At 57.2% G+C, this 26,176-nt stretch overlaps 1 protein-coding gene across 1 annotated transcript in view; it reads right to left on the bottom strand.

Annotated features, from left to right (window-relative positions):
* Positions 1-598: 598 nt before the first annotated feature.
* The window catches only part of LOC144677781 (kinesin heavy chain-like), a gene marked incomplete at its 5' end in the record, with an annotated part of 32,886 nt that continues 7,308 nt past the window's right edge, over positions 599-26,176 (bottom strand). Inside the window, 7 exons of the mRNA XM_078537801.1 lie at positions 599-701; positions 2,221-2,248; positions 5,304-5,386; positions 7,330-7,486; positions 10,030-10,246; positions 24,122-24,226; positions 25,725-25,796. Coding sequence (XP_078393927.1) covers positions 623-701; positions 2,221-2,248; positions 5,304-5,386; positions 7,330-7,486; positions 10,030-10,246; positions 24,122-24,226; positions 25,725-25,796 — 741 coding nt within the window. The remainder of the gene's footprint in view (positions 702-2,220; positions 2,249-5,303; positions 5,387-7,329; positions 7,487-10,029; positions 10,247-24,121; positions 24,227-25,724; positions 25,797-26,176) is intronic.

Here is a 26,176-nt window from a genome sequence, read left to right as displayed (position 1 = left end):
GCAATGAATTCCATAGATTCACCACTCTCTGGCTAAAGAAGTTTCTCCTCATCTCTGTTCTAAAAAGGTCTTCCCTTTACTCTGAGGCTGTGCCCTCGGGTCCTAGTCTCTCCTACTCATGGAAACATCTTTCCCACGTCCCACTCTATCCAGGCCTTTCAGTATTCTGTAAGTTTCGATCAGATCCCCCCCCTCATCCTTCTAAACTCCATCGAGTATAGACCCAGAGTCCTCAAACGTTCCTCATACGTTAAGCCTTTCGTTCCTGGGATCGTTCCCGTGAACCTCCTCTGGACCCTCTCCAGGGCTAGCACATCCTTCCTGAGATACGGGGCCCAAAACTGCTCACGCTGATCTTCTGAGTTCCGGGGAACGCAAGCCCAGTCTGTGCGTTCTGGCCTCGCTGCTCAGCCCCCGGAAGTCCGTGGGGAGCGAGAGGGGTCCCTTGCCCACTCACTCACGACGCGCGGGTGAGGCTCTATGCTGGCGCGGCGCGGGGGCTGCAGACAGAGGTGGGGGGCGATCGGGAAGTGGGAGCCAGAGCTGGGAAACAGGGGCGGGTGAGTGGACGCCGGGGGTGGGGGGGGTGGGGATGCAGGTACCTGCACTCGAAGGCTGGCCATTAGCTGGCTGCTGTCTCCTGCGGGAAGACGTAGAGTTTTGACTTTTCCTCGGCTTCACAACCACAGTGCGATTCACTTCTGCAACCAGAGAAATGTAGGACGTCACAGCCATTCGGCCCATCGTCCCCGTGCCGGGTCCTTTGCAAGATCTATTCGGTCAGTCCCCCACTCTACCCTGCCCCGTCCCGTCCCCTCACCCTCCGGTTCTTTCCCACCCCCACCCCCCCACCCAATATCCCTGCTAATTTTTCCCCTTCAGGTATTTATCCGATTCCCCCCACCCCGCCTTTGGAAAGTTCCTATTGAATCTGCTTCCACCGCCCTTTCAGGCAGCGCCTTCCAGATCACAACAACTCGCTGTGTTTATAAAAAATAATTCTCCTCATCTCCCTCCCACCCACCCCCACCCTCTGGTTCTGTTCCCAATTCTCTTCAATCTGTGTCCCCTCTGGTTACCGACCCTCCCGCCCACTGGGAAACAGTCTCTCCCTCTCCTACTCTACCCCAAACCCCACCCTTCGTGATTTTGAACGCCTCGATTCAATCTCCCCCCCTCCCTCCCTCCCTTAATCTTCTCTGCTCTAAGGAGAACAATCCCAGCTTCTCCAGACCCTCCACGTGAACTGAAGTCTTCTCAGCCCTGGTGCTGGGACATACAGGAAGTTGAGGTGAGACACAGAGTAAAGCTCCCTCTACACTGTCCCCATCAAACACTCCCAGGACAGGTACAGCACGGGGTTAGATACAGAGTAAAGCTCCCTCTACACTGTCCCCATCAAACAATCCCAGGGCAGGTACAGCATGGGGTTAGATACAGAATAAAGCTCTCTCTACACTGTCCCCATCAAACACTCCCAGGACAGGTACAGCACGGGGTTAGATACAGAGTAAAGATCCCTCTACACCGTCCCCATCAAACACTCCCAGGACAGGTACAGCACGGGGTTAGATACAGAGTAAAGCTCCCTCTACACTGTCCCCATCAAACAATCCCAGGGCAGGTACAGCATGGGGTTAGATACAGAATAAAGCTCTCTCTACACTGTCCCCATCAAACACTCCCAGGACAGGTACAGCACGGGGTTAGATACAGAGTAAAGATCCCTCTACACCGTCCCCATCAAACACTCCCAGGACAGGTACAGCACGGGGTTAGATACAGAGTAAAGCTCCCTCTACACCGTCACCATCAAACACTCCCAGGACAGGTACAGCACGGGGTTAGATAGAGAGTAAAGCTCCCTCTACACCGTCCCCATCAAACACTCCCAGGACAGGTACAGCACGGGGTTAGATACAGAGTAAAGCTCCCTCTCCACCGTCCCCATCAAGAAAACGCGGGGAAATCTCCAGTCTGATTTCCCGCTGTAGGGTGCTGGGGTGTTCAGTGTATTTTGGGGTTTGGGATTTCAGTTCTGCCTGCCCCGGTATTCCAGGGGTTTACGTTTTAGCATTTGGCGGACCGCCCAGTGATCAACCCCGGTCCCTTTCTTTAAAAAAAGACAGGAACCACCCGTCCCAGAAAGCATGGCCAAGCGTTGAGATGGCGCAGAGAGAGAGAGAGCGGCGGGGACACTGTGCTGAATAGCTGGCTCACCTGTTATCGTTGATGTCAGTTTCGTTGCCTGTGTCCGAGAGAGAGGGAGGAACGGACGGAGAGAGAGAGAGAGAAAGAGAGGGAGAGAGAGAGACAAAAGGAGAAAGACAGAGAGTAGTCAGCAAACCAAGTGGATGATAGTCCCTAAGCTGCAGGAGACCGGTTCACACCTCTGCTGCTGGGTGTGTTTCACACAGGCCTGTGTGGGTCTGGCCGGAGGGGAGAGGCGCCTGAGCTAGCTGTCATTTATTCAGCTCTTGCCAAGGACACTGGGCTGGCCTGCGTTTTACACGCTTCTCCTGCTGGTAATCCTAAGCTTCCTGCGTTTTATACATTTCGTGATTTAGCCTTTTCTCTTTTTGTTTTTAAATGCAGGCCCTGCCGGGGTGTCCTTCGCTGGCCTGCGCTCTGCACACCCGCTGGGGAGCCCGTGCTAGCCTGCGGTTTGTGCACCTCCTGTCGGGAGCCCAGCGCTCGCCTGCGTTTTACACACCTGCCTGGGGAGTCCAGTGGAGCCTGCGTTTTACACACCTGCCTGGGGGGCCCAGTGGAGCCTGTGTTTTACACATCCTCCTGGGGTTCCAGCGTAGCCTGCGTTTTACACATCGTCATGGGGTTCCAGTGTAGCCTGTGTTTTACACATCCTCCTTGGGCTCCAGTGTAGCCTGTGTTTTACACATCCTCCTGGGGTTCCAGTGTAGCCTGCGTTTTACACATCTGCCTGGGGGTCCAGTGTCGCCTGCGCTTTACACATCTGCCTGGGGGTCCAGTGTAGCCTGTGTTTTACACATCTGCCTGGGGGTCCAGCGCAACCTGCGTTTTACACATCCTCCTGGGGTTCCAGTGTAGCCTGTGTTTTACACATCTGCCTGGGGGTCCAGAGTAGCCTGCGTTTTACACATCTGCCTGGGGGTCCAGAGTAGCCTGTGTTTTACACATCTGCCTGGGGGTCCAGAGTAGCCTGCGTTTTACACATCTGCCTGGGGGTCCAGAGTAGCCTGCGTTTTACACATCTGCCTGGGGGTCCAGAGTAGCCTGCGTTTTACACATCTGCCTGGGGGTCCAGAGTAGCCTGCGTTTTACACATCTGCCTGGGGGTCCAGAGTAGCCTGTGTTTTACACATCTGCCTGGGGGTCCAGCGCAACCTGCGTTTTACACATCCTCCTGGGGTTCCAGTGTAGCCTGTGTTTTACACATCCTCCTTGGGTTCCAGTGTAGCCTGCGTTTTACACATCCTCCTTGGGTTCCAGTGTAGCCTGCGTTTTACACATCCTCCTGGGGGTCCAGTGTAGCCTGCGTTTTACACATCCTCCTTGGGTTCCTGTGTAGCCTGTGTTTTACACATCTGCCTGGGTTCAGAGTAGCCTGCGTTTTACACATCTTTCTTGGGGTCCAGTGTCGCCTGCATTTTACACATCTGCCTGGGGGTTCAGTGTAGCCTGCGTTTTACACATCCACTGGGGGTCCAGTGTCGCCTGCATTTTACACATCTATTGGGGGTCCAGTGTAGCCTGTGCTTTCAACATCTGTCTGGGGTTCCAGTGTAGCCTGTGTTTTACACATCTGTCTGGGGGTGCAGTGTAGTTTGTGTTTTACACATCTGTCTGGGAGTCCAGTGTAGCCTGTGCTTTCAACATCTGCCTGGGAGTCCAGTGTAGCCTGTGCTTTCAACATCTGCCTGGGAGTCCAGTGTAGCCTGTGTTTTACACATCTGCCTGGGAGTCCAGTGTAGCCTGTGCTTTCAACATCTGTCTGGGAGTCCAGTGTAGCCTGTGCTTTCAACATCTGCCTGGGAGTCCAGTGTAGCCTGCGTTTGACACATCTGTCTGGGGGTCCAGTGTAGCCTGTGTTTGACACATCTGTCTGGGAGTCCAGTGTAGCCTGTGCTTTCAACATCTGCCTGGGAGTCCAGTGTAGCCTGTGTTTTACACATCTGCCTGGGGGTCCAGTGTAGCCTGTGTTTTACACATCTGCCTGGGGGTCCAGTGTAGCCTGTGCTTTCAACATCTGCCTGGGAGTCCAGTGTAGCCTGCATTTTACACATCTACTGGGGGTCCAGTGTAGCCTGTGCTTTCAACATCTGCCTGGGGGTGCAGTGTAGCCTGTGTTTTACACATCTGCCTGGGGGTCCAGTGTAGCCTGTGTTTTACACATCTGCCTGGGGGTGCAGTGTAGCCTGTGCTTTACACATCTGCCTGGGGGTCCAGTGTAGCCTGTGTTTTACACATCTGCCTGGGAGTCCAGTGTAGCTTGTGTTTTACACATCTGCCTGGGAGTCCAGTGCAGCCTGCGTTTTCCACATCTGCCTGGGAGTCCAGTGCAGCCTGCGTTTTCCACATCTGCCTGGGAGTCCAGTGCAGCCTGCGTTTTACACTTCTACTGCCGGGTGACCTGCACTAGCCTGCGTTTAATGCAATCCTGATGGAGGTCCTGTGATAGACATTAAGATGATGAGAAGTAGGAGCAGGAAGAGCCCATTTGGCACCTGGAGCCTGGTCCCCGATTCAATAGCGTTGCGGCCGTTCTGACTGTGTGTCCTCAGCTCCATTTTCCTGCCTGTCCCCCCCCACCCCCATAACCCTCGACCCCCTCGTCGATCAGAAACCCGTCTAACTCGGCCTCGAATATATTCACTGACCCGGCCTCCGCTGCTCTCTGAGGGGGGAGGGGGAGAGAATTCCACAGACTGACCACCCTCTGAGAGAAGAAATTCCTCCTCGTCTCCGTCTTCAATGGGAGACCCCTTATTCTGAAACTGTGCCCCTCTCCCTCCCCCCTCGTTCTAGATTCACCTCCCCCCCCATACACCACCACCCTCCCCAACTACCCTCTGAGGGGGACACATCCTCTCAGCATGTGGTTTATGCGCCAGTGCTTCACGCTTCTGCTCCTGGTGGGGGGCGGGGGTACCTGAGCTAGCCTGCGTTTTACGCATCCCCTGCCGGGCTTGCGTTTTTTTGCGCGCCACCTGCCAGGGGCCTGCGTTTTACATTCGCCCTCTCTCTAGCGAGCAGGAATTAAACAAACCACGAGGCCGCGGGAGCGCAGAGCCCGGGGAAATCGGTCCCGGAGAGCCCCTCACCGTTGTCCACGATCTGTCTTGGGTACAGGCTGAAGCTGTCTCCGGGGGACATTGTTCCACTTGAGCAACTTCCGTTCAGAGAGCTGGAAAAGAGAGAGAGATCAGACCCTCAGCACAGTGCCCAATCCACGCACACGCACCCACCCCAGTCCCATAATCCAGGTCAACACTCCCAGCGCCAATACTGGTGGAGTGCTGCGTTGTTGGGGTTTCAGCACCGCGTTGTCGGAGGGTCAGTGCTGAGGGCGCGCTGCACTGTCGGCGGGTCAGTGCTGAGGGAGCGCCGCACTGTCGAAGGGTCAGCGCTGAGGGAACGCCGCACTGTCGGAGGATCAGTGCTGAGGGAGCTCCGCACTGTCGGAGGGTCAGCGCTGAGGGAGTGCCGCACTGTCGGAGGGTCAGTGCTGAAGGGAGCGCCGCACTGTCGGAGGGTCAGTGTGTCGGAAGGTCAGTGCTGGAGGGAGCGCCGCACTGTCGGAGGGTCAGTGTGTCGGAAGGTCAGTGCTGGAGGGAGCGCCGCACTGTCGGAGGGTCAGCGCTGAGGGAGCGCCGCGCTGTCGGACGGTCAGTGCTGAAGGGAGCGCCGCACTGTCGGAGGGTCAGTGTGTCGGAAGGTCAGTGCTGGAGGGAGCGCCGCACTGTCGGAGGGTCAGCGCTGAGGGAGCGCCGCACTGTTGGAAGGTCAGCGCTGAGGGAGCGCCGCACTGTCGGAAGGTCAGCGCTGAGGGAGCGCCGCACTGTCGGTGGGTCAGTGCTGAGGGAGCGCCGCACTGTCGGAGGGTCAGCGCTGAGGGAGCTCCGCACTGTCGGAGGGTCAGCGCTGAGGGAGCGCCGCACTGTTGGAAGGTCAGCGCTGAGGGAGTGCTGCACTGTCGGAAGGTCAGCGCTGAGGGAGCGCCGTACTGTCGGTGGGTCAGTGCTGAGGGAGCGCCGCACTGTCGGAGGGTCAGCGCTGAGGGAGCTCCGCACTGTCGGAGGGTCAGCGCTGAGGGAGCGCCGCACTGTCGGAGGGTCAGTGCTGAGGGAGCACCGCACTGTCGGAGGGTCAGCGCTGAGGGAGCGCCGCACTGTCGGAGGGTCAGCGCTGAGGGAACGCCGCACTGTCGGAGGGTCAGCGCTGAGGGAACGCCGCACTGTCGGAGGGTCAGCGCTGAGAGAGCGCCGCACTGTCGGAGGGTCAGTGCTGAGGGAGCGCCGCACTGTCAGAGGGTCAGCACTGAGGGAGCACCGCACTGTCGGAGGGTCAGCGCTGAGGGAACGCCGCACTGTCGGAGGGTCAGCGCTGAGGGAACGCCGCACTGTCGGAGGGTCAGCGCTGAGGGAGCGCCGCACTGTCGGAGGGTCAGCGCTGAGGGAGCGCCGCACTGTCGGAGGGTCAGTGCTGAGGGAGCGCCGCACTGTCGGAGGGTCAGTGCTGAGGGAGCGCCGCACTGTCGGAGGGTCAGTGCTGAGGGAGCGCCGCACTGTCGGAGGGTCAGCGCTGAGGGAGCGCCGCACTGTCGGAGGGTCAGTACTGCAGCGTCGGCGGGGGGTGGGGGTTGGGGGAGCAGAGTGGGGTGAAGGGTCACGGGGGGGTTGCTGCTTCCAGCCAGCATCCGGCGCCCAGCACGCGCTGAGCTCACCAGCCGCTGGACCTCGTGAGGCATCGCCGCTGGCGGTATTCCCAAACAGCGGACCGGGCACCCCCAATATCTCTCCTCTGCTCCGCACGCGGTGTGTGTGTGGTGGAGGGGGCGGCAGAGGGAGGAGGGAGAGGCCGAGGCGGCAAGGTCAAAACGTTTGGCAATTGCCCCGAGCCCTCGGGAGCCTCCGGGGCAGTCCAGCCCGGTCCCTCGAGGTAGGGCAACAGCCTGGCCCTCGTTTAATACACGGACACAGCAGCAACTCGAGGATCATTAAAGGGACCATCGCCGCTCCAAATCCCCCCCGCTTAGCGCACATTAAAATAAACCCCTACACCGAGGAGCGTCTCCCCACCACCCCGTAAACCAACCCCCAACCCCCCCCACCCCTGGCGGTCACTCACTATTTGTCTCTGGAACGTTCCGACAGGCCAGACATGTACATTGTCGGGTGGCAGGTCTGGAATAATGTGTTGCTGTAGGCGCAGGAGTCCGAGTGTCGGCTGCCGTGGGTGCTGACCGGGGAGCAGGCTGGGTGCTGGCCTGGACGGACAGGCTTGGCTGGAAGACAGTTCGCAGGGGTCAGCACGCGGGCAGGCGACTTTAGCAGCAGCGGCAGCAGGAGGCCACTCGGCCCCTCGATCCTGCTTTCCCCACCCCGTTCAGTCAGATCGTGGCTGATCCGATCGTACCCCACATTCCCGCCTCCCCCTCCCCGATCACCCATCGCCCCCCACCCCCCCCCCGCCACCCCTTGTCCATCAGGAATCCATCCACCTCGGCCTTAAAAACATTCAGAGTCTCTGCTCCCACCGCCTTTCGAGGAAGAGAGTTCCAGAGACTCGCCCACCCCACCCCCCCTCGGAGAGAAAACATTTCTCCTCGTCTCCGTCCTACTTATTTTTAAACAGTGACCCCCCCCTCCCCACCTCGTTCTAGATTCTCCCACAAGAGGAAACATCCTCTCCACATCCCCCCCTGTCGAGACCCCACCCCCCTCAGGATCTTATAGGTTTCGATCGAGTCGCCTCTCCCTCTTCTAAACTCCAGCGGATACAAACCCAGCCTGTCCGACCTCTCCTCATAAGACAACCCGCCCGTTCCAGGCGTTAGTCTGGTTCAACCTTCTCTGAACGGCTTCCAACGCGTTTACACCCTCCCTTAAATAAGGGGACCAGCGCCATACACAGGGCAGGAGGAGACCATTCTGCCCGTCTTGCCTTTGCCGGCCCTTTGTAAAACCTATCCAACTCGTATCCACTCTTCCCCTCCTCCCCCACCACCCATATCCCTGCAAATTTTTCCCCTTCCAGTATTTATCCGATTCCCCCCCTCCTATTGAATCTGCTCCCACCGCCCTTTCAGGCAGCGCCTTCCAGATCACAACAACTCGCTGCGTTTATAAAAAATAATTCTCCTCATCTCCCCAACCCCACCCACCCCCACCCTCTGGTTCTGTTCCCGATTCTCTTCAATCTGTGTCCCCTCTGGTTACCGACCCTCCCGCCCACTGGGAAACAGTCTCCCCCTCTCCTACTCTCGGCGGTGGGGAGGAGGCATTCTCCTGCTTCCCAGGGTCGGGGGTGGGGGGGTGGTGGTAAGGCAGTCAGTAATTCACCCCTCGTTACCGCGTGGCTATTTGCGGGATCTTGCTGTGTGGCAATCGGCTGCTGCCAATTTCCTATAATACTTTACATTTGAAAAAAGATGCTCTGTGGGCCTGAAACGCACTGGGACGTCTTGGGGTGGCGAAAGGTGTTCCCGAGATTTTGGGATCGCCTGGGGGAGACGGTCACGTCACTGGACTAGTGACCCAGAGGCCCGGGCTGACACTCCGGGGACACGGGTTCAGATCCCACCCCGGCCGCTGGTGGAGTTTAAATTCAGTTAATAAAACCGGGTAAATCGAGAGCGAGTCTCAGTCACGGTGACCGTGACAACGATCGTCGATTGTCATTAAAAACCCGTCTGGTTCACTAACGTCCCCTTTTAGAGGAGGGGAAATCTGCCGTCTTTACCCCCTGGTCTGGGCCCTACACGTGACTCCAGACCCCCCCCACCCACACACACACACACACACACAGAGCGATGTGGCCGACCCTTAACTGTCCCCTCCGGACCATTTCGGAGGGGCACTCGCTTGCGTTCAAGGACGTGGCTCCTCCACCCCTTCTCAAGGGGGGCAGTTAGGGAACGGGCAATCAATGTTGGCCTAGCCAGCGACGCCCACACCCCCAAGAACCAACGAGTGAAGGAATCGAGCCTCCCCTTCGACACTGTCGAGAGAAACAGCGGCGGTCCCAACACGCGAACTGTTTGGGACCCACACTGGGACTGCCCCTATCCTCTCCGGCTGACCCTTATGGAAGGCTAGCTGTGTCCGGCGGGATACAATTGAAAAAAAGACGCGTCCAGTTAGAATAATGGGTTAAGAAATACGAACAGGAGCCTTGGATATATTCACTGACCCAGCCTCCGCTGCTCTCTGTTGGGGAGGGGGGGAGAGAATTCCACAGACTGACCACCCTCTGAGAGAAGAAATTCCTCCTCGTCTCCGTCTTCAATGGGAGACCCCCTTATTCTAGAAACTGTGCCCCCCTCCCTCCCCCATCGTTCTAGATTCCCCCACGAGGTAGGGAGGGGGGAAACATCCTCTCAGCATCCACCCTGTCAAGCCCCCCTCCTCCTCCTCTCAGAATCTGATCTGTTACAATAAGATCACCTCTCGTTCTTCTAAACTCCCAACGGGGGACAGGGCCCCAACCTGCTCAACCTTTCCCCGTGAGACAAACCCCCCCTTCGTCCCAGGGAATCAGCCCCAGTGAACCTTCTCCCAACGGCCTCCAATGCCAGTACGTCCCCCCCCTCCCTAAAGTGAGGAGGCCGGAACTGTACACGGGGCTCCGGGTGCGGTACAGTTGGAGCAAGACTCACGTGTCTGTGTACTCCAGCCCCGTTTGCCTTCCCCAATTCCCTTTTGCTGTAGCTGCCCGGATCCTACGGAATGTCCTACAACGCCCCTACAAACCGGACGTGCGACGTGACCCCCCCCCGCATCAGCCCAAGTTCCGGCGGGGCATTGGGAAGGGGCAGACACGCCTTACCGATCTGGGCGGTGTGCGATCGCCTGGGCATGTTCTTCGAGCGCACGACCTCCTTGATGCGGTCGACCTCCAGCTGGTAGCGCCGCCGGTCCTTCATGGCCCCTTCCTTGGCCTCCTTCAGTGCACCCTCCAGCGCCTTGACTCTCTCAGCCGTAGCCCGAAGTCGCTTCTCCAGCTTTGGAAGCTCACAGCGAAGATCTGCATTGTCACGAACCAGCTGGGAGAGCCACCGGTGAGGTCGTGGGGGTTGGGGAATGGGGGGTGGGGAGTGGGGGTGCGGACGGGCATCGAGATGTTTCGGGGAGGAGAGAAAGGCAGTCGTTTGATCAATGGCTCGTTAACGCTCCCGAAAACCTCGCGCCGCTTTCGCAAGCCTTCCGGGTTCGACAGTCCCGCGCGTTAAGTCGCCCGCCCCGTCTGCTGGTCGCCGTTTACGCCTTCCCCGGACCTTTTCTTCGGTCCCTTCCCCTCACCCGCCCGCCTTCTAAAACGTTCTGAACGTTACTGAAAAGAGGGACACCGTGGCCGAAGATTTTCATCATCCCGCGCTTGTCGGGGGCAGAAGGCAGGAATGCCAAATTTCAAACTCTCACAACAATTTATACCGCAAGAGAAAAGGTGGGCAAAGCGGACTCGGGATTGGCCGAGATGTTGCCACGGGGAGGCGTAGGCTCCCCAAGGTCCCGGGAGGTTGAAAAAGAGGCGCAAGGCTTGGACGTGTTTCTTTGGTTTGCAGAGAACGGGTCCCCGCGTGCGAAGGTATGTCGCTTCCAGCAAAGAGTTCCTCGCTTTCCCCACGGCGATGCCTCGGCCAATCGGATTGGGCCGGCCAGCCAGTCGGCACCCCTTCCTCCCATGTAGTGTAAATCGTTGTGAGAGTTTGAAGCGAGCGGCATTCTTGCGCTTGTCCCGATGAGTCAGAGACAAGAAGCCTCAGCCACGTGTCTCCCTTTGCTAAGTTCAAGTTCTGTACTACCCAGCGACTGTTTTATCATTCCCATCTCTCCTCCCCTACACTCTGTCTCAGACCACCATCCCTTTTGTCCTTTTCTTCCCCTCCGCCCCCACCCCTTCGCCCTCGGCTTTGGGGCTTTCTTAAAGTCGGTTACATCTCCAACTTTCCCAAAATGCCGTTTGTCGCTTTTCTCACCCCACCCGCTGACCACCACCGCCCCACCCCCCCACCCCCACGGACACTGCCTGACCCTCCGAGTGTCTCCGACATTTTCCCGTTTTTCCATCTAACCACTGACTGGTTTCCCGCCCCCCCCGAACCAAGACCCTTTCCCTCACTCCTAAGCCCACGGCCGCCCTCTTTCTCGCCCCCCCACCCCCAAATCGAAAGAACGAGGGCGGAAGACGCACGGGTACAGCGGCACCTTCAAGTTCCCATCCCAAGCCTCGGGCGCACGCGTACCATCCCGACTTGGGAAACGCGTCGGTCGTTCCTTCACCGTCGCTGGGTCAAAATCCTGGAAACTCGCCCCCCCCCACCACACCCACCCTCCCGGGAGCGGGCGATAAATAAAACAAATCCGCCAGGATTGCGCACGTTCCCGGAAACGTCTTGGGAGGGACGCGCCAGGGAGGCGTGATTCTGCCTGAGCAGCACAACCACACGCCCCGTGCGCGGCAGGCTGCGGTAGCCTCTTCCCTTTGTAAAGCTGCTCTATCCATGAGCAATGCCAGAGAGGGGCCGAACTATTCATTGGGGGAGTGGGGGTGGGGGCTGGGCTGGGGAAGAGCGCCCTCTGCTGGCAGAACCAAGTTTGGTCTCCAGTTGAGGTGAGGTGAGGAGGAGGGGAGATACCCAACCCAGCTAGGTCTACGTGTTGGTGCACTTTGGTCCCCTAAGATATAAACTCCTACAGTCTCTCCTTGTGATTATAGGATGTGTGTGTTTTAGGAACAGGAGGAGGCCATTCAGCCCCTCTGTCCTGTTCCTCCATCCAACGAGACCACGGCTGATCTGTGACCTAACTCCATCTACCCAACCTTCCCGCCCCCGTATCCCCTTGATACCTTCAACTAACAAAAATCGCTCAATCTCAGGTTTAAAACACATCGATCCGGCATCGATTGCCGTTTGCGGGAGAGAGTTCCAAACTTCTCCCACCCTTTTGTGTGTCCGAAGCGTTTCCTAATTTCACTCCGGAAAGGTCTGGCTCGAATTTTCAGGCTCTGTCCCCCCGCCCCTAGTCCTAGACTCCCCAACCAGGAGAAATAGTTTCTCTCTATCGACCCCTCTCTGTTCCCCTTAATATCTCGTAAACTTTGATTTACTCACCCCCTTAACCGTCTAAATTCCAGAGAATACACCCCCACCCCCACCCAGTTTGTGTTTAATCTCTCCTTGTAATTTAACCCTTGGGAGTCCAGCTATCACTCTGGTAATTCTACACTGTGCTCCCTCTAACGCCAACATCGCCTTCCTCAGGTGTGGGGCCCGGAGCTGCTCACAGTGACTCCAGGGGTGGTCTAACCCGGGGCTTTGTATGGCTGCAGCGGGACTTCTACACCCGGCCCACCCACCACTGCGCCCGCCCACCCCCCACCGCCCCAGGTATTCTAGTCCTGTAGATAGAAAGGCTAACATTCGGTTAGCCTTTCTGGTTATGTTCCATACTTGTTCATGAAATTTGTGTATTGTTATTGGTAACTGGAGCTGGAGTGGAGGCATTTCTCTGCAGCACAAGCCGAGGAGCCAGGAGAAGCCCCACTGAAGTTCTACAGTGCCACCGTTGGCGGGAGGGTATAATTACAGCGTGACGTGTTTACATATGCAGTAACAACAGGTAGCGCGTTCTGATGTCAAATTTATAATACAGATACGAACAACATTTAAAAACAAAACAGGATTGAAGCATGTCCATGTGAAACAGAGATAACTGAATGAACAGCAAGCAGGGATTCAATGCAGAAACAAACACAGAGCTCATAGCCAGGGATAGCAGGGAGAGTAAATAGACTTCAACACTCACAAGCTCACCAACAGAATTTCCCACACAAAGCAGTCTGGAGGGGGGGTAGGGGGGAGCGGAAAGTTGAGCTCGATATTGTTTTCAAACAGCATGTCAAGAGGGAAAGCGGCCCACAAGGGCAGCAGCCAGTTGAACTTGCACCCTTGCCAAAGCCGTGCCACACATCAGCTCCTTGCTCACTACTCAAGGCGCTCATTCACCCGGTCGCATCCAACGCCAGGCGAGGCAAGGACGGTCACTCTCGGTCACAGTCACGCCTGCCGGCGTCAGTCACAGCCTCCCGCGGGACTCCATTCACCAGCTCGCATATTGGTCAAGACCCCATCTCGCTAACGTCACTGTCGCTGTCGGTCGGCATCGGGCAAGTTTCGGGGGGCGCGGAGGAGGGTTTGAGAGAAATCGTTCAGGCCCTTTCACGCCAACCCCCCCAATTATTGGATTGTTACCTGCAGAGGAGCTGAGGCGGTCGGGGGAGATGGGAAAGGGGAGCGGGTGGTGGTAGTGGTGGTGCGTGGTGTGGCACTGGGCGAGTTCCTCTCGCAAGAGAGCCAGCACAGATGCGACAGGCTGAATGGCCTCTCTCTCTGGGCTGTCGCCGCTCTACGATTCCGATCAGGATTGTTGGCAAGTCACAAGGTCACCTCGAGGAGAGGCGAGACCGATAAAAGTGGGACTCGGGCCACGACAACCGGGTCCGATTGTGACCTGGTGCCTCCCCATCTCCTCCCCAGCCGCCCGCTCACCCCTCGGGGACTATGCCGGGCGTACGGGCTGTCGAACAGCCTGTGTCTGCCCCTCAACCCCTAGCCTCGCTGGAGGTGCTGTGTTGGGCGTCTTCAAGAGGGGAATGGAGAGATCTTGCAGGAGGAAGGGATAAATAAAAAGTATTTAAGATATTCTAGAGGTGTCGGTTGTTAACAGAAGCAGCAGATTCCCCTGGACATCCCATTTCCCATTGGGAAGAATGGTCGAATCCCAAATCTTTGTAGGTTGCGGAGACCAGAGAGAGAGAGAGGGGAGACACACCCGCGTTACAGAGACCCCACGCGCCACCTCCCCTCCTCACTCGCCGACTGACCGACCACGAGGTACCCAACTTTCAACCTCAAATCCAAGCCAAGGCACCGAGCAGCCCCAGCATCGCGAGCAGCGGCAAACCTCGGCCAACAGCGGGTCAAGCCATGCACGTCAACAAGGGCCAAGAGCTTTGGACGTGTCCGGGTCAAAGCGAAACCGGGTGAAGGCGCCGGAGTTAGGAAGGGGAAATGGGGTGGGGGTGGGGGGGGATAGCGAACTGGAGTTGGAGACGGCAGCCCGATTCTAGGGGTCAACTGGATTTCCCCCGAACCCAACGGTAAGCTGTGAACGGCTTCTACTGACCGCCCCACGGAGGTGGCCTCTGCGCGGGACACGGGGCGAGCGGGAGCTCAATGTGGAGGTCAAGGAACGGGAGACCGACGAGGGAATATGACCACGTCATCTCTGCGGAGGGAGGCCCATTGGCGTGGCGGTGAGGTCCGTCAGCGTCGGGGCGATAGCGGTCATTATCGGGGGCGATTTCGGGCTGGATGAGCCCCATTCCAATCTCTGTGACCTCCTCCGGCCCAATCACCCTGGGAGACGCCGTTTGGTTTCGAGGTTACTCCCCCTTGCGATATGCACAAAGCCCGTTGTACAAGTGTCGCCGCTGCGAGAGCGGGCATCTTGGCCGAGTCTTTGAGGTGGTGCCTCACTCCGTGCAAGCGTAGGCACACTCGGAGCAAGTGGGGACACTGGGCAGCTATCAGGGGTGGGGTTCCACCTCAGTGTTTAGCCAGAGACCTAAGCCCAGAATCCAGGCTGACGCGCCCAAGGGTCAGCGCTGAGAGAGCGCTGCACTGTCGGAGGGTCAGTGCTGAGAGAGCGCCGCGTTGTCGGAGGGTCAGTGCTGAGGGAGCGCCGCACTGTCGGAGGGTCAGTGCTGAGGGAGCGCCGCACTGTCGGAGGGTCAGTGCTGAGGGAGCGCCGCACTGTCGGAGGGTCAGTGCTGAGGGAGCGCCGCTCTGTCGGAGGGTCAGTGCTGAGGGAGCGCCGCACTGTCGGAGGGTCAGCGCTGAGAGAGCGCCGCACTGTCGGAGGGTCAGTGCTGAGGGAGCGCCGCGCTGTCGGAGGGTCAGTGCTGAGGGAGCGCCGCACTGTCGGAGGGTCAGTGCTGAGGGAGCGCCGCACTGTCGGAGGGTCAGTGCTGAGGGAGCGCCGCACTGTCGGAGGGTCAGCGCTGAGAGAGCGCCGCACTGTCGGAGGGTCAGTGCTGAGGGAGCGCCGCGTGGTCGGAGGGTCAGTGCTGAGGGAGCGCCGCACTGTCGGAGGGTCAGCGCTGAGGGAGCGCCGCACTGTCGGAGGGTCAGTGCTGAGGGAGCGCCGCACTGTCGGAGGGTCAGTGCTGAGGGAGCACCGCACTGTCGGAGGGTCAGTGCTGAGGGAGCGCCGCGCTGTGGGAGGGTCAGTGCTGAGGGAGCGCCGCACTGTCGGAGGGTCAGTGCTGAGGGAGCGCCGCACTGTCGGAGGGTCAGTGCTGAGGGAGCGCCGCACTGTCGGAGGGTCAGTGCTGAGGGAGCGCCGCACTGTCGGAGGGTCAGCGCTGAGAGAGCGCCACACTGTCGGAGGGTCAGTGCTGAGGGAGCGCCGCGTTGTCGGAGGGTCAGTGCTGAGGGAGCGCCGCACTGTCGGAGGGTCAGCGCTGAGGGAGCGCCGCACTGTCGGAGGGTCAGCGCTGAGGGAGCGCCGCACTGTCGGAGGGTCAGCGCTGAGGGAGCGCCGCACTGTCGGAGGGTCAGTGCTGAGGGAGCGCCGCACTGTCGGAGGGTCAGTGCTGAGGGAGCGCCGCACTGTCGGAGGGTCAGCGCTGAGGGAGCGCCGCACTGTCGGAGGGTCAGTGCTGAGGGAGCGCCGCACTGTCGGAGGGTCAGTGCTGAGGGAGCGCCGCACTGTCGGAGGGTCAGCGCTGAGGGAGCGCCGCACTGTCGGAGGGTCAGTGCTGAGGGAGCGCCGCACTGTCGGAGGGTCAGTGCTGAGGGAGCACCGCACTGTCGGAGGGTCAGCACCGAGGGAGCGCCGCACTGTGGGAGGGTCAGTACTGAGGGAGCACCGCAGTGTCGGAGGGTCAGCGCCGAGGGAGCGCCGCACTGTTGGAGGGTCAGTGCCGCACCATCGGAGGGTCAGTGCTGAGGGAGCACCGCACTGTCGGAGGGTCAGCGCTGAGGGAGCGCCGCGCCGTCAGAGGGTCAGTGCCGAGGGAGCGCCGCACTGTCGGAGGGTCATCACTGAGGGAGTGCCGCACTGTCGGAGGGTTAGCGCCGAGGGAGCACCGCACTGTGGGAGGGTTAGCGCCGAGGGAGCACCGCACTGTCGCAGGGTCAGCACCGAGGGAGCGCCGCACTGTCACATTGGAGCGGGGACGGGAATGGGGAGGAGGGGAGCAATAGAAAAGGGAAAAGCAGGCAGTGAAGATTTGCAACAGCTCTGGGCCAGACAACACACACACACACACACACACACTGCTTTAGCCTCACAGCCTTTACAAAATAAAGTCACAGCGGGGTTTTGGGGGGGTGGGAGGGGAGGGGAGGGGAGTGGGGAGAGCAGGATAACAGGGTTTTCAGGGAGGGGGTGGGAAGCAGTAGTGGTGGGGGGAGCGGGAAGAGAGAGGTACCTTATTATGCCAGTGCATCACCTGATGCGATTTGGACAGAGCCAGGGGTGGACAGGGGTGGAGGACAAAAACCATAGGATGCAAAAGAGATATAAAGAAAAGAGGGTGAGTAATAGGGTCCGGCTGAAAAGGGCCACAGCAAACAGAACATAGCCCTCACCCAAAACAACCCCAGAGATAGCAGCAGCAACAAAACCTCAACAGATATCTGGACCTTTCTCCCACTCCCCGACCCAGAGAGTCCAAACCAGGAAGAGGAGGAGGAGACCGGGTTGGGTTGGGTGGGAATCTGGACCAGAGCAGGACCTCTCGCACCACCCCCTCACCCTCACCCCCCTCCCCCTCACCCCCCTCCCCACTACAAACCAGCCAAACACACTGGAGCGGGTGGTTTAGGTGGACAATACCAGGTTGTCCAGGTCACGTGTGCTGGATTCCTCGCTGGGAGAATTGTGCCGCACTGATTTTAAAATTCTCACCCTGGTTCTCAAAGCCCTCCTCAACACCCCCCTCCCGCCATCTCCGTAACCTCCTCCAGCCCCCTACAACCCTCCCTATCTCTGTAACCTCCACCAGCCCCCTACAACCCTCCCTATCTCTGTAACCTCCTCCAGCCCCCTACAACCCTCCCTATCTCTGTAACCTCCTCCAGTCCCTACAACCCTCCCTATCTCCGTAACCTCCTCCAGCCCCTACACCCCTCCCTATCTCTGTAACCTCCTCCAGCTCCCTACACCCCTCCCTATCTCCGTAACCTCCTCCAGCCCCCTACAACCCTCCCTATCTCTGTAACCTCCTCCAGCCCCCTACAACCCTCCCTATCTCTGTAACCTCCTCCAGCCCCTAAAACCCTCCCTATCTCTGTAACTTCCTCCAGCCCCCTAGAACCCTCCCTATCTCTATAACCTCCTCCAGCCCCTACAACCCTCCCTATCTCTGTAACCTCCTCCAGCCCTCTACAACCCTCCCTATCTCTGTAACCTCCTCCAGCCCCTACAACCCTCCCTATCTCTGTAACCTCCTCCAGCCCCCTACAACCCTCCCTATCTCTGTAACCTCCTCCAGCCCCCTACACCCCTCCCTATCTCTGTAACCTCCTCCAGCCCCCTACAACCCTCCCTATCTCTGTAACCTCCTCCAGTCCCTACAACCCTCCCTATCTCTGTAACCTCCTCCAGCCCCTACAACCCTCCCTATCTCTGTCACCTCCTCCAGCCCCTACAACCCTATCTCTGTAACCTCCTCCTGCTCCTACGACCCTCCCTATCTCTGTCACCTCCTCCAGCCCCTACAACCCTCCCTATCTCTGTAACCTGCTCCAGCCCCTACAACCCTCCTATCCCAGCAACCTCCTCCTGCTCCTACGACCCTCCCTATCTCTCTAACCTCCACCAGCCCCTACGACCCTCCGAAATCTCTGCGCTCCTCCAATTCCGGCCTCTCTTGCATCCTCCCAATTCCCATCGCTCCCCCATCAGCGGCCGTGCCTTCAGCTGCCTTGGGACCCGAGCTCTGGAATTCCCTCCCTCAACCTCTCCACCTCTCTCTCCCTCTCTCTCCCCTCCTTTAAGACGCTCTATAAAACCTACTTCTCAACTGAGCCTTTGGTCACCTGGCATTTGACTGTATTTACACTGCTGAATAAAGGCAAGATGTTGGTGTTATTGTTGAGGCCACTCAGCCCCTCGAGCTTGTTAAGCAGGAACAGGAGGAGGCCATTAAGCCTCTCCTTGAGCATGTTACACAGGGACAAGAGGAGGCCATTCAGCCCCCGCTCCTCGAGCCTGTTACACAGGAACAGGAGGAGGCCATTCAGCCCTTCTCCTCCTCGAGCCTGTTACACAGGAACAGGAGGAGGCCATTCAGCCCCTCTCCTCCTTGAGCCTGTTACACAGGAACAGGAGGAGGCCATTCAGCCCCTCCTCGAGCATGTTACACAGGGACAAGAGGAGGCCATTCAGCCCCCGCTCCTCGAGCCTGTTACACAGGAACAGGAGGAGGCCATTCAGCCCCTCCTCGAGCCTGTTACACGGGGACAAGAGGAGGCCATTCAGCCCCCCTCTTGTTCAATCCACACTTCAATTAGATCATGGTGCTGATCATGGGAGCAGGGTCAACATCGCTGAGCAAGCGCACCCAGGCCCTTACCTGCCCTCCCCACACCAGACCAATGTCAGGTCAGCGCTCGCAAGTGCAAAATTATTATGCTAAAAGCAAGAGAGAGAGAGAGGTTCCCCCAACCCTCTCGATAACCATTCTGCGACTTGGATGCAGCCTATTTAAGTCTCACACATCGTGAAACCAAACACAAATCAATAAGCAACCACCGGAAGATGACATTAATTCAGTGACACCAGTCAGCATAATAATGAAACCTCCTGGCTCCTGGCCCTTCAAATCTGGGACCAACACAAGGCGGGGGGGAGGGTTACAACCACGAGATTGATAAGGTTATTATATTCTGGGGCTGAGGGGGTAAGCGAAGGGGGTTCAGGAGTCCGCCTGACAGTACGCCTGGACGGTTTGATTGTCAGGGGTCAAAGGAAGACTCAGTTTGTTTTATAGAGAGGAAGGTGCAAGGTATTTAGGCTTGGAGACAATGACCGCAGTCTCTGAGCACACCATGAATCACCCAAAGTCCCAGAAAGGTGTTACACATATCAGGTTGCAAACGTTGATGTAAACTTATCTAAGATGAAGGGGAATTAGGGTCAAGGATGACTGATTAGCATTTCTATTCAGATACAAAGTTAATCTGTTTCCCATTGCCATATGGAGAGGGTAGAGGAAGCACTGTGATATCAGCTTACCTATAATTGTTGAGGCCATTCAGCCCCTCCTCGAGCTTGTGACGCAGGAACGGGAGGAGGCCATTCAGCCCCTCCTCGAGCTTGTGACACAGGAACAGGAGGAGGCCATTCAGCCCCTCCTCGAGCTTGTGACACAGGAACAGGCGGAGGCCGCTCAGCCCCTCCTCAAGCCTCTGCACGCGAGCAGGATGCCATTCAGCCTGCTTTCGAGCCTCTTACAGAAGAGCAATCAGGAGGCCATTCAGCCCCCTCCTCGAGCTTGTGACACAGGAACGGGAGGAGGCCATTCAGCCCCTCCTCTTCCCTATAAACCCACGAAGATCGCAGACAGAAAGCAGTTTGCGGTCTTGCCTTGCGTGGTCTGCAACCTCCTGAGAGGTAATCCACACGGGACGGTACTAACCAAGCCTGCATGTTGGGAAGAGCAGGTGACGAGTCTCTCGTTCGCCGCCGCAGACTGCGACTGGGAGCTCTTGCTTGGAGTGAAGACCCAGTTTGGGAGGATTTAAAGGAGGCTGGATTACTCGCCTAGGTTGGAGCCAGAGGAAGGGATCCCCACAGTGAAAAGCAGTTCTGGGATCAGAGGCTTGCGAAAGCAAAACCTCCGGGGAGCTGGGAATCATTTCAGACTGGGTTCTGGGTGGACGTTCTGCCCACTTCAGGGGCAGCCTAACATGTCAGCGCAGCAGGAGGTTTTTGGTTGCGCCAAAGGCTAAAAGGGGAATCTTGTTTAGAGGACAAGTTGCCTTTGAAAGAAAAGTGTTCGGTCAATGTTGTCCTTTTTTAGTCATTTGTTGCAGTAAAAGTTTCAAAACCTGAGGTGTCACTCTTTCAGCGGTTAACTGGAGGTTCAGATCTCTCTCCTCACTTGGTAGCACGGAACTCGAATATCACTGAAAAGAGAGACCTGTTGCCCAGGCTTTTCGTCCCCCACTCATCAGGACAAATGCAAGAGTGCCAAATTTCAGACTCTCACAACAATTTATACCGCGGGAGTATAAATTGTTGCGATGGTTCAAAATTTGGTATTCCCGCGTTTGTCCTGGATGAGTGCGGGTTGAAAAGCTTCAGCAACACGTCTCTCTTTTTGGAAACATTCTCCTTAAACGTTGTTGGTCTCCACGGAGTTGTCAAAACGCCTTAGGCACAGAAAATGGTTCATCTTCCAGGGCTAAGAACATTCTGGAAGAATTTATGTTTTTTTTTAAAAAAATGACGCTGCCCATTAAAGGGTTGACGCAGGGACTCTGGTGGCTGCTGTTCCGGGAAAAGACAGCATTTTTACAGGAAAAGGTAATTGAGCAGTTTTAGGGGAGCTTGACCCCAGGCGGACTGTTTACAAAAGGGTCACACGGTGGTTTACGGCTTTGAGAAAAAGAACCGTGCCTGGGAAACGGGTGTTTAAAAAGCTGGTTTGCCTTTCGCTTTGAGGGAAACGAAGGAACAACTACTCGCGAAAGGAGGACAGCAGCTCTTTACCGTCCACAGCCGGACGTGAATAGGAGCTGCTCGTAAGCTGCTGTACGTGCTGCAATTGAGTACCTGCAAGTTTTCCTCGAGTCCGCCTGAAAAGTAGCGCAAGGGTCATCGATTGTTTCACAGGCCAGCGCTGAGAGACCAACCCGGTATAACCCGGACACCATTTCAAGGACTCCACCATCTATCCTCTTCCCTTCAACCACTGACTTTTAACAGAATTCCTCTATTTTATTTCCTTACTTTTTTCCGTGTGTGTGTGCACGCGCGCGCGTGTGTGTGTGGTGTGCATGTCTGTGTGCACGTGTGTGTGTATGTGTGTGCGCACGTGCATGTGTGTGTATGGTGTCTGTGTCCATGTGCGCGTGTGTGTGTATGTGTGTGCGAGCGTGCATGTGTGTGTGGTGCGTGTGTCTATGTGCACGTGTGTGTGTCTATGTGTGTGTGTGTGCATGCATGTGTGTGTGTGGTGCGTGTGTCTATGTGGATGTGTGTGTGTGCGCGTGCATGTGTGTGTATGGTGTGTATGTCTATGTGCGTGTGTGCGCGTGCGTGGTGTGTGCGCGCGCGTGTGTGTGTGGGTGTGGTGTGTCTCTATGTGTGCGTGTGCATGTGTGTGTATGTGTGCGTGCGCGTGCATGTGTGTGATGCGTGTGTCTATGTGGGTGTGTGTGTATATGTGTGTGCGTGTGTGTATGTGTGTGCGCGCACGCATGTGTGTGTGTGGTGCGTGTGTCTATGTGGGTGTGTGTGTGTATATGTGTGCGCGTGTGTGTATGCATGTGCGCGCGTGCATGTGTGTGTGTGGTGCATGTGTCTATGTGGGTGTGTGTTAGTGTGTTAGGGTATTTAAAAGAGTAATTATTATACTTTCATATTTCATGCTGCATGTTAATAAGCTTTGCCTTTCTGCTTGAAAAGACTAGTTTCATAATAAACTAATAATTTTGTTGTTTAGTGAAGAAGCTGGGCACTGAGAGGTCACTCTGAGATCCACAGGTAAAGCACAGATTCGGCCGTCTAGCGAGCTGGAGAAATCGTTTCAGTCCACGTTATGACCCGCGGAGGAGTGTGAGTAGAGACGCACGGTCCATCTTGGTCATAACGGAGAGTCAGGACCAACTGGACGGAGACCATGAGAATGGCTGGCAGTAAAACCAGGACTGCAGAGGTTGGGAGGTGGGGGGTCGGCGGGGAGAGGTGAAAGGGTCTTGGATGGAGGCGAAACAGGAAGAGGAGAATGAAGAGATCGGGGGAACGAGTCCACGGAAGCACCAGCTGTCCCACGCTGGTCAGTCAGACCCCTCGGGCCACAGGAACAGCGCCGACTGTGACTTCATAAACAGAGGCACTCAGTACACAGAGCAGGTAAGTTACTCTGAACCCTTTATCAATCTCTGGTCTAGTCCACGACGAGGGGACTGTGTCCAGTTCCTGGTCACCGCCGCGCTCCAGGATGGGTGTGAGGGTCCTCGAGAAAGGTGCAGAGGGAGGTTTACCAGGACGGTACGAGGGATCGAGGAGGAGGTGGGGGGTTTTAGCTCCGAGGTGGGGGGTTGGAGAAGCTGGGGGGCCGTTCTCCTCGGAGCGAAGGGGATGGAGGGGAGATTGGATAGAGGGGGGTACGAGATGGTGACCGGATCGGATAAGGTGGACAAAGGAAAGCTGTTCCCCTTCGCTGATGGGGCAAGGACTGGGGGTGAGGAGGGGGAGACACAGGTTTAAGGTTCTGGACATTGGGGTGAGGGGGGGTGTGAGGAGGAACCTTATTCCCGCAGCGAGCGGTGACGACCTGGAACTCGCTGCCCCACGAGGGGGGTGGACGCGGAGACGGGGAATGATTCCCAAAGGGAATCGGACGGGGCGCCCGAGGGGAAATAAACTCGCAGGGGGTCACGGGGATAGAGCGGGAGTGGGGGAGACGGGGGCTGACTGGATCGGTCTGCGGAGAGCCGGCACGGTCTAGATGGACCGAGTGGCCTCCTTCTGTCTAATGTAAATGGTGCTTTGACTTTGTGAACATGGCTTCTGCATTTTTGTCAATTCAGTGGAGCGTGTAGTTTAAAAACATATCTCCCCTCAGATGTTTACATATCTTTAGTTGGTGCGCTGGGTAGGGGGCACAGGGGGAAAGCGGCAAGTAGTAATTTAGCTCAGTTCGACCAAAGGGAGGCCATTCAGCCCCCTCCTCCTCCTCGAGCCTGTTACACAGGAACAGGAGGAGGCCATTCAGCCCCTCTCCCTCCTCCTTGAGCCTGTTACACAGGAACGGGAGGAGGCCATTCAGCCCCCTCCCTCCTCCTCGAGCCTGTTACACAGGAACAGGAGGAGGCCATTCAGCCCCTCCTCCTCGAGCCTGATACACAGGAACAGGAGGAGGCCATTCAGCCCCTCGTCGAGCCTATTACACAGGAACAGGAGGAAGCCATTCAGCCCCTCCTCCTTGAGCCTGATACACAGGAACAGGAGGAGGCCATTCAGCCCCTCGTCGAGCCTGTTACACAGGAACAGGAGGAGGCCATTCAGCCCCCTCCTCCTCCTCGAGCCTGTTACACAGGAACAGGAGGAGGCCATTCAGCCCACCCTCCCTCCTCGAGCCTGTTACACAGGAACAGGAAGAGGCCATTCAGCCCCCTCTCCCTCCTCGAGCCTGTTACACAGGAACAGGAGGAGGCCATTCAGCCCCTCCTCAAGCCTATTACACAGGAACAGGAGGAGGCCATTCAGCCCCCTCTCCCTCCTCGAGCCTGTTACACAGGAACAGGAGGAGGCCATTCAGCCCCTCCTCAAGCCTATTACACAGGAACAGGAGGAGGCCATTCAGCCCCTCCTCAAGCCTATTACACAGGAACAGGAGGAGGCCATTCAGCCCTCCCTCCTTGAGCCTGTTACACAGGAACAGGAGGAGGCCATTCAGCCCCTTGAGCCTGTTACACAGGAACAGGAGGAGGCCATTCAGCCCACCCTCCCTCCTCGAGCCTGCTACACAGGAACAGGGGGGGGTGGGGAGGCCAAACAGGCAATGCTGCTATTTTGAGATTTGGCGTGACCTTTAGTTTATGTCCTAGACCCACCCCGGCAACTTAGTCATCCCCCTCCCACCACGACCACCCACGCCCTCACCCGGCCCTCACCTGTTTGTGAACTTTAGTAAGTTGGTCCAGGTTGTTCTCAAGAAACGAGATTTTCTGCTTCTGAGAGACACTCCCTCCACTGTCGTCCGGTTCCAGCTCTGTACTCTGTGGAGAAACATGCACAGTCCGAGGTCAGCGATCTCGCAGCCGCTCAGTGGTATTTCCAGAAGTGTAAATGAGCAGAGGGTTTCCCAAGACACAAATCCTTAAAGAGGTGGCAGACAGGGCGTGTTGATGACGTGGTTTAAAAAATGCATATATATATATCAAAAGATATTTGGTTCTCTGGGGTTTACAAAGAATATGACAATAAATTGGATTCACATAGCGCCTTTAGCCTAAAACATCTCTGAGATGCTTCTCAGGCGTATTACAGAGATAGGGAGGGTTGTAGGGGTTCGAGGAGGTGACAGAAATAGGGAGGGTTGTAGGGGGCTGGAGGAGGTTACAGAGATAGGGAGGGTTGTAGGGGCTGGACGGGGTGACAGAGATAGGGAGGGATGTAGGGGCTGGAGGAGGTGACAGAGATAGGGAGGGTTGTCGGGGCTGGAGGAGGTTACAGAGATAGGGAGGGTTGTAGGGGGCTGGAGGAGGTGACAGAGATAGGGAGGGTTGCAGGGGCTGGAGGAGGTGACAGAGAAAGGGAGGGTTGTAGGGGGCTGGAGGAGGTTACAGAGATAGGGAGGGTTGTAGGGGACTGGAGGAGGTGACAGAGATAGGGAGGGTTGCAGGGGCTGGAGGAGGTTACAGAGATAGGGAGGGTTGTAGGGGGCTGGAGGAGGTTACAGAGATAGGGAGGGTTGTAGGGATTGGAGGAGGTTACAGAGATAGGGAGGGTTGTAGGGGGCTGGAGGAGGTTACAGAGATAGGGAGGGTTGTAGGGGCTGGAGGAGGTTACAGAGATAGGGAGGGTTGTAGGGGCTGGAGGAGGTTACAGAGATAGGGAGGGGACAAGACCGTGGATGGATCTGACAACAAATTGGAGGATATTTAAATCAGGTCACTGTTTAACTGGGAGTCAGTGCAGGTGAACACGCAGACAGGGGGTGATGGGTGAACGGGATTCGGTGTGAGTTCGGACACGGGTTGCAGCAGAGCTTTGGGCGAGCTGAACTTGACCGAGGGTTTGAGTGTGGGAGAGCAGCCAGGAGCGTGTTGGAATGGGCCAGTCTGGAGGTAGCGAAGGCGCGGACGACGGCTTCAGCAGCTGGTCAGCTGAGACACGGGGGATGTTACGGGGGGCGGTGGGAATAGGCCATTTCAGCGAGCCACAAACTGGGATCGAAACTCGAGCCGGACGTCGACTGGAGTATCACGGAGAGCTCAGGCATCTTGCTCCACTCGCTCGCGGGGGGGCGAGAGTGTCGCTGTCGAGGCCAGCGTTTGAAGACCGTCTGCGACTGCCCTGCAGGAGGCGGTGGTGAGCCGTCTTCTCCGTGCACTGCTGTCGTTGGGCTGCACAGCGCAGTTGAGGAATGGGGGCCCGGGGTTTGGACCCAGCCACAGTGAAGGAGAGGGAGACATATTCCCAAGCGGGAAAGGCACCCATCACTCGGCGTGTGGGGAGCGGCTGAGATCCCTGCCAGCCGTCCGTACAACTTACTTTTCTGACTCGTGTAGTGAGGTCTTGAACAAAAAGTTTACGCAGGTTATGAAGAGTTTGGAGTTCTCGCGCCTGCAGAGAGAGAGAGAGAGAGAGACGGGAAAAATGGGTAAGACATCTGCGGTGGTATCGCGTCGAGATTTCCTAGCTCAGGCAGAATTTTCATATCAACTATGATGTAACTAGAGCCTCTGAGGGGTTAGATACAGAGTAAAGCTCCCTCTACACCGTCCCCATCAAACACTCCCAGGACAGGTACAGCACGGGGTTATATACAGAGTAAAGCTCCCTCTGCACCGTCCCCATCAAACACTCCCAGGACAGGTACAGCACGGGGTTAGATACAGAGTAAAGCTCCCTCTACACCGTCCCCATCAAACACTCCCAGGACAGGTACAGCACGGGGTTAGATACAGAGTAAAGCTCCCTCTACACCACCCCCATCAAACACT

Source organism: Cetorhinus maximus, unplaced genomic scaffold, assembly GCF_964194155.1.
Source record: "Cetorhinus maximus unplaced genomic scaffold, sCetMax3.hap1.1 HAP1_SCAFFOLD_3041, whole genome shotgun sequence".
NCBI classification, from domain to species: Eukaryota; Metazoa; Chordata; class Chondrichthyes; order Lamniformes; family Cetorhinidae; genus Cetorhinus; species Cetorhinus maximus.
Note: the sequence above shows the minus strand (reverse complement) of the source record. Positions and strands in the feature narration are given on the sequence as shown.